At 37.9% G+C, this 7,696-nt stretch overlaps 1 protein-coding gene across 1 annotated transcript; it reads left to right on the top strand.

Annotated features, from left to right (window-relative positions):
- Positions 1 to 505: 505 nt before the first annotated feature.
- On the top strand, positions 506 to 2,576 carry LOC133557919 (dexamethasone-induced Ras-related protein 1-like). Its single transcript, XM_061908876.1, has 2 exons — positions 506 to 857; positions 1,720 to 2,576. The coding sequence occupies exons 1-2, from the start codon at positions 587 to 589 to the stop codon at positions 2,244 to 2,246; spliced, it is 798 nt and encodes a 265-aa protein (XP_061764860.1). The 5' UTR covers positions 506 to 586; the 3' UTR covers positions 2,247 to 2,576.
- Positions 2,577 to 7,696: the final 5,120 nt, after the last annotated feature.

Here is a 7,696-nt window from a genome sequence, read left to right as displayed (position 1 = left end):
ACATTTCAATATTTCAAACATTACCAAAGTCAAGCAAACAAAAACATTTATAAAAATGTTTAATATGTAAAACATAACACTAAATTGGCCGTAGTGTGTGAATGTGAGTGTGAATGTTGTCAGTCTATTTGTGTTGGCCCTGCGGTGAGGTGGCGACTTGTCCAGGGTGTACGCCCCTTCCGCCCGATTGTAGCTGAGATAGGTGCCAGCGCCCCCCGCGACCCAGAAAGGGAATAAGCGGTAGGCCATGGATGGATGGATGGAAAAAATAACAAATACATTCCTCAAATAAGGTTAATATTTTAAGGGCTTTTCTTTACCATGATTGTAATAATAAATTGAAATGCTCATTAGTCTCGTGTTTTTGGCAATACTGACTGTATTGATATTGGACGGGTGCCAATCATGTCTGTATCTTCGAAGTTACTCGAATCGGAGAGCAGGGTGACGCAACCGTGACGTCACAGGAGGCGGAGCCCACCCGGGCGTTTAAATACATCCTCGGTCCTTCCAGCGCGCACAAGAAAACCTCCAAGCGCACCAGATTAAGTCCTCTTCTCTTCAGCGAGAAACAAAAAAAGAAGATATGATTAAGAAGATGTCCCCGTCCGAGAGCGACTTTGACATTCCGGCGAAAAACTCCTACAGGATGGTCGTCCTCGGCTCCACGAAGGTGGGGAAAACGGCCATCGTGTCGCGCTTTCTTACCGGCAGGTTCGACGAGCAGTACACGCCGACCATCGAGGACTTTCACCGGAAACTGTACAGCATCAAGGGGGACGTGTACCAGCTGGACATCCTGGACACGTCCGGCAACCACCCTTTCCCCGCCATGAGGAGGCTGTCCATCCTGACAGGTAAGCGCCAGCCTCTGCGCGCACCTTTACCACCACAACAACAACAAATGGCAGTTAAAAATAAGTTGGTGTTGTGTTGTTGCACGCACCTTTGCCACCACAATAACAACAAATGGCCCTAAAATTAAAATTTGGTGTTGTGTTGTTGCGCGCACCCTTGTCACCACAACAACAACAAATGGCGCTTAAAAATAAGTTTGTGTTGTTGCGCGCACCTTTGTCACCACAACAACAGATGGCGCCAAAAATAAGTTGGTGTAGTTGCGCGCACCTTTGCCACCACAACAACAAATTGTGCTATAAATAAGTTGGTGTTGTGTTGTTGCGCGCACCTTTGTCACCACAACAACAAGAACAACAAATGGCGCAAAAATGAAAAGTTGGTGTTGTGTTGTTGCGTGCACCTTTGTCACCACAACAACAACGAATGGCGCTTAAAAATAAGTTGGGGTTGTGTTGTTGCGCGCACCTTTGCCACCACAACACCAACAAATGGTGCTAAAAATAAGTTGGTGTTGTTGCGCGCACCTTTGCCACCACAACAACAACAACACATGGCGCTAACAATAAGTTGGTGTTGTTGCGCGCACCTTTGCCACCACCACAAAAACAACAACAATAACACAAAAAATAAGTTAGTGTTGTGTTGTTACGCACACCTTTGCCACCACAACAACAACAAAAACAAATGGCGCTAAAATAAGTTGGTGTTGTGTTGTTGCGTGCACCTTTGCCACCACAACAACAACAAATGGCGCTAAAAATAAGTTGGTGTTGTTGCGCGCACCTTTGCCACCACAACAACAACAAAAACAAATGGCGCTAAAAATGAAGTTGGTGTTGTGTTGTGTCCCCCTCACAGGCGACGTTTTCATCCTGGTCTTCAGTCTGGACAACCGGGACTCCTTCCGCGAGGTGCAGCGTCTCAAGCGTCAGATCCACGAGACCAAGTCGTGCCTGCGGAGCAAGATGAAGGAGCAGGTGGAGGTTCCGCTGGTGGTGTGCGGCAACAAGGGCGACCGCCAGTTCTGCCGCCAGGTGCAGCGCGACGAGATCGAGCAGCTGGTGGCGGGAGAGGACAAGTGCGCCTACTTCGAGATCTCCGCCAAGCGCAACGAGAACGTGGACAAGATGTTCCGCGCCCTCTTCTCCCTGGCCAAGCTGCCGCACGAGATGAGCCCGGACCTCCACCGGAAGGTGTCGGTGCAGCACTGCGACATGCTCCACCGGAAGTCGCTGAAGAGCAAGAAGGCGAAGGAGGAAGCGGCGTACGGGATGGTCACGCCGTGCGCGCGCAGGCCCAGCGTGCACAGCGACCTCATGTACATCAAGGAGAAGGCGGTGGGGGGCGGACACGGCAAGGACAAGGACAGGTGCGTCATCTGTTAGCTCCTTTTAAGACATTTTGGCAAAAAAAAAAGAAGAAAACTAAGGAGAGGCGGCTTCCCCCCACCCCTCCGCGCCTCCTGGGCAACGCGGCTCCGTTGCCATGGACACGCGCCAAAAATTGAGAACTTTGAGTGTGACGTCATCGTGCTTGCCGACAGCATCGAGCGGACATGTTTACAGCTTGTGAAATATTTTATAACTTGAGTGTCTCTTTGCAATCAGAACTATTTTTTTCTTAGATGTCTATTCATGATTGTCGTTGTCACATTTTTTTGTGAAGGAAAAAAAAAAAACTTCCTGAAAATGGAATAAAAAAACTCAGAAATATGACTGGCATCGTTTTGTTATTGAAGTGCAACATAAATAATACTGCAGCAGCGCCTCAAATTACGAGCTTAATTGATGGAAACCTGAACTCAGAACACTCATATCTCCCATCATTGACACTAATTACAATCAATTAAACAAATACCATGAATTGATTAACGTGGACCCCGAATTAAACATGTTGAAAAACTTATTCGGGTGTTAGCATTTAGTGCAGTGGTTCTCAACCTTTTTTCACTGATGTACCCCTTGTGAACATTTTTTTAATTCAAGTACCCCCTAATCAGAGCAAAACATTTTTGGTTGACAAAAAGAGATAAAGAAGTAAAATACAGCACTATGTCATCAGTTTCTGATTCATTAAATTGTATAACAGTGCAAAATATTGCTCATTTGTAGTTGTTTTTCTTGAACTATTTGGAAAAAATATTCAATAATAAATAAAGATTTTTACACATAAAAGTAATCATCAAGTTAAAGTGCCCTCTTTGGGGATTGTAATAGAGATCCATCTGGATTCATGAACTTAATTCTAAGCATTTCTTCACAAAAAAAGAAATCTTTAACATCAAAATTTATAGAACATGTCCACAAAAAATCTAGCTGTCAACACTGAATATTGCATTGTTGCATTTATTTTCACAGTTTATGAACTTACATTCATATTTTGTTGAAGTATTATTCAATTAACATATTTATAAAGTATTTTTGAATTCTTGCTATTTTTAGAATATTTAAAAAAAAATCTCACATACCCCTTGGCATACCTTCAAGAACCCCCAGGGGTACGCGTACCCCCATTTGAGAACCACTGATTTAGTTGTCAATTGTAAGGAATATGTACTGAACTGTGCAATCTACTAATAAAAGTCTCAATCAAATAAAAGTCTTAATAAATCTATTACAAAAAAATACATATACCGCATACAATTTCATATATTTACACTTTAATCATCTCTAAAAATAAAACTAATAATTATGCCATCATACATTTCAAAACAATGTTATTGTTCAAATAAAGATAATTACATAAATATCTGCTTGACTTATGACTTCAAAGCAAGTAATCCAACAAGCTGTTCATATAAAAATTGACCTCCAAAAACATAAACCTGAGATAAATTGATGGGCAACACTAAATGGTCCCTAGTGTGTGAATGTGAGTGTGAATGTTGTCTGTCTATCTGTGTTGGCCCTGGGATGAGGTGGCGACTTGTCCAGGGTGTACCCCGCCTTCCGCCCGAGTGCAGCTGAGATAGGGTCCAGCACCCCCCGTGACCCCAAACGGGACAAGTGGTAGCAAATGGATGGATGGCTGGATGGATTTTTTACAGTATAATCCACTTTCAATATAGAAGAATAATACACTATAAAACACAACAACTGTAGATTGTACAGTGTAAAAAAGTTGCACAAATTTTAACCTAAAACAATATTGGTTCCGTGTTTCCATTCTATTGAATTTAATTTCATGTACTTTTTATTTTATTCTAAATGCTTTGAAACAACAACAAAAAACTGCAAATATTACGCTAAAATTGTTGCAACTAAGCTCCCAGTTTACACAGTACAAGATTTGGTTATGTACAACGTACGTAAAAAAAGACGGACATTTATACACGTGTTTAATATATAAACATTTATATTCATACAGTATACTATTCACTGTTAAAATCCTTTTATACATTTTTTTTTTTTTTTCTTTGTCATGAAAAAGGGAGGTTTTGTGGTTGGTGCACTAATTTTAAGTGTATATTGTGTTTTTTATGTGGATTTATTAATTTTTTTATTTATTTTTAATTTTTATTTTTTTTAATAAAAATGAATAAAAAATTATTCTGCGGCCCGGTACCAATCGGGATGAGGCCCGGTGGTTGGGGACCACTGCTCTAAAGGGTAAGCGCGGTTAAGGTGGTGGGGTATTACCAGTCTTGGTGAGGGCGAGCGCCTTGCATAATTTAAAAAACACATTGATCTGACTTCAGTCCGTTTTTATAAATCCAAAAACTGTCATACTGTTAGCTATAATTTCTTTGCTCTTTATAGCACTCACTTTCAGTTTCTCTTGTCACTCAAGAATCAATCCCGAGAAAGCAAGATGGCACAATCAAAGAGATAGCTGATATTGTTACAATTAGTAAAGAGACAGATCTTATCTCAAAACACTCTTAAGTTGAGGTAGCAATGTAATGAATACTTGGGTGTTTCATCAAAATATAACACTGCCTCAAACTACGCACATATTTGAATCTGTTTGAGATCGAGTATATTCAAGGTCAGGATCAGTTGCTCCCGGTATGTTTTTGCTTGAATTTATTTAAGTTTAAAAATAATAATCAGATACACAAAAACAAGATTGCAAGCAAAAATAAATACAGTATATATTTTATATACATGTACAAGTGTCTGAGTTAGCATTATTAACTTACGTATTCTTTTTGTATTGTTTCAGTCACCGTGGAGTATTTGAGTCTGTTTAGCTGCTTGCAAAGCTCACTTTTGCAGTTGGTGGGTCCATGACGATTACTTTTGTTTTGTTTGATTGATTTTGTTTAACTTTATCCAGCACCATCCTGCCAGACCAGAGCTGTCCTATCTACATCTGTGAGCATGAATTGATGAAGCCTGCTCCAAAAAGAGGACAAACGTTTTCGAAGACAATCTGTGATTGATTCCATGGCCTGAGAATTATATTCATTCCATTTTTATTCTACAGAATGTAATAATATCAACAATACGATACACATTTTTTTTTTGCATACAATAAAAAAGTACAAATATTACAATATCAACAATGAAACTATATTAACCAGGCAACAACAAAAAACGATTATATATTTTTTGAAAAATAAAAATAAATAATAATAAAAAGAAAATATTATTAATAATACAGATGTATATAGAAACAAATACGTCACAATAAAAAAACACAAAAAATGAAAACATTACATAATGATTAAGTTTTTCCTCATTCATGGACTTTCACAATATCATGTTAGACCCACTCGACATCCATTGCTTTCGGTCACCGGCGTCCCACTGGGGTGAGTTTTTCCTTGCCCTTGTGTGGGCTCTGTACCGAGGATGTCGCTGTGGTTTGTGCAGCCCTTTGAGACACTTGTGATTTAGGGCTATATAAATAAACATTGATTGATTGATTGATCCAAAAAGGAGTGGGAAGAAGTGACACTTATTTACTCCCACTCCTTATCCATAAATTAACCATCTTTGTCATTATCATCTATGATTAATTTACCGGTCTTTATTTTAATAGGCCATTAATAATATTGATCTCACATACACATTAGTATAAAGATTAGTATTAACACATTTTTGGCACAAACATTCATCTGTATACCGTATTTTTCGGACTATAAGTCACAGTTTTTTTCATAGTTTGGCCTGAGGTGCGACGTATACTCAGGAGCGACTTTTGTGTGAAATTATTAACACATTACCGTAAAATATCAAATAATATTATTTAGCTCATTCACGTAAGAGACTAGACGTATGAGATTTCATGGGATTTAGCGATTAGGAGTGACAGATTTTTTGTTAAACGTATAGCATGTTCTATATGTTATAGTTATTTGAATGACTCTTACCATAATATGTTACGTTAACATACCAGGCACCTTCTCAGTTGGTTATTTATGCGTCATTTAACGTACACTTACTCAGGCTGTTGTTCACTATTCTTTATTTATTTTAAATCGCCTTTCAAATGTCTATTCTTGGTGTTGGATTTCATCAAATAAATTTCCCCCAAAAATGCGACTTATACTCCAGTGCTACTTATATGTGTTTTTTCCCTTCTTTATTATGCATTTCGGCAGGTGAGACTTATACTCTGAAAAATACGGTACACACAAATAGGCACATGTGTGTGTATGAATGTATGCATGGATGTGAGTCTGCATGAATGTATGTATATGTAAAAAGCTACGTATATTTCCAATTTATGCGTAATTGTGTGTACAATCCTGTAGACAGTGTGTGTGTGTGTGTGTGTGTGTGTGTGTGCATGTAAGAGAGAGAAAGTGTGTGTCTAAGACCCACAGCTGTGTGCTGATCTATAACACTATGTGCTCGACTTCTTTTTGCATGTATAATAAGGAACAATATGAATACCAGCTCCCATGGTTGTTCCAATTTGCATTTATCTGAATAAAACATGTTTTCTTCATCCCAGATGAGCCTGCGGGAACATTTAAGAAACGTAAGAATGCGAAGTTTTTAGACACAATATTTTAAACTCAGAAGGTGGAGGAGTTGATGCTTTTATACAATTCAATGCATAAACAAAAGGTAATTCAAATTTGCAACTTACAATATACAATAAGTATTAAACAGATGCATACTTGCTAATAACCCATGCATTGATATACTCAATAATTATAATTAGATTTATTTATAATGACATATTTTTTAAATTCTTCTTTGGTCTTTTCTGTCTTTGTTTTGTACGTAAACAATATTTTCAATGTATGCTTGTCTTATTGCATGGTACATGTTTTGCATTATATTTTGCACTGCATTTTGTATTGTGTATTCGTTTCATAAATAACTTAAAAAATAACAAGAAGACGAATGTAATCTAAGTTTGGCCTCAAAATAAAATCTCAGATTTTTTTTTCAAAACATTCGATTTACATTTGTTTTTCCTTTGCATTTGAAAGAAACCATTGGATACAAATGTCAGAGTTTATTCAAAACAAGTGTTGCTTTTATTTGATCAAAAAGTAGTAGTTTGAAAGTACACGACTTACACTTCATCTTAGTCTTGGCAAAAAAAAAAAGTTTTATAAAGTGGGTTCTTTTTAGAATCGACATAAATTGGACTAATTTCAAAAAATAACCTAAGTGAAAAAGATTAATTCTAACTGTTGTAGCTAATTCTGGCATATTTACTGTGATCTTTTTGCTCATATGTGGATCAATATGCATAATCTGATACAATATTCAATATAGAGCTTCCTGTGGATGGCATAACTTCTGTCTTAGTATTTCTGCAAAGAAAAGTGCAGCACATCATTGCATGCAGATAAAAACAACTCACATTTTGAGATCGATAAAGTACAAACTTAAATCTTCTGTCTTGAATAAAAGACTCAACAGTTTTA

Source organism: Nerophis ophidion, linkage group LG08 (genome assembly GCF_033978795.1).
Source record: "Nerophis ophidion isolate RoL-2023_Sa linkage group LG08, RoL_Noph_v1.0, whole genome shotgun sequence".
Lineage (NCBI taxonomy): Eukaryota > Metazoa > Chordata > Actinopteri > Syngnathiformes > Syngnathidae > Nerophis > Nerophis ophidion.
This window is presented reverse-complemented; position numbering and strand designations above follow the sequence as displayed.

What these genes read in the sequence shown, in the direction of transcription:
- LOC133557919 (XM_061908876.1), top strand. Translation starts at nt 587, where the DNA reads ATGATTAAGAAGATGTCCCCGTCCGAGAGCGACTTTGACATTCCGGCG. An exon ending in GAGGCTGTCCATCCTGACAG is followed by an intron (nt 858 to 1,719) that starts GTAAGCGCCAGC and finishes TCCCCCTCACAG; the next exon opens with GCGACGTTTTCATCCTGGTC.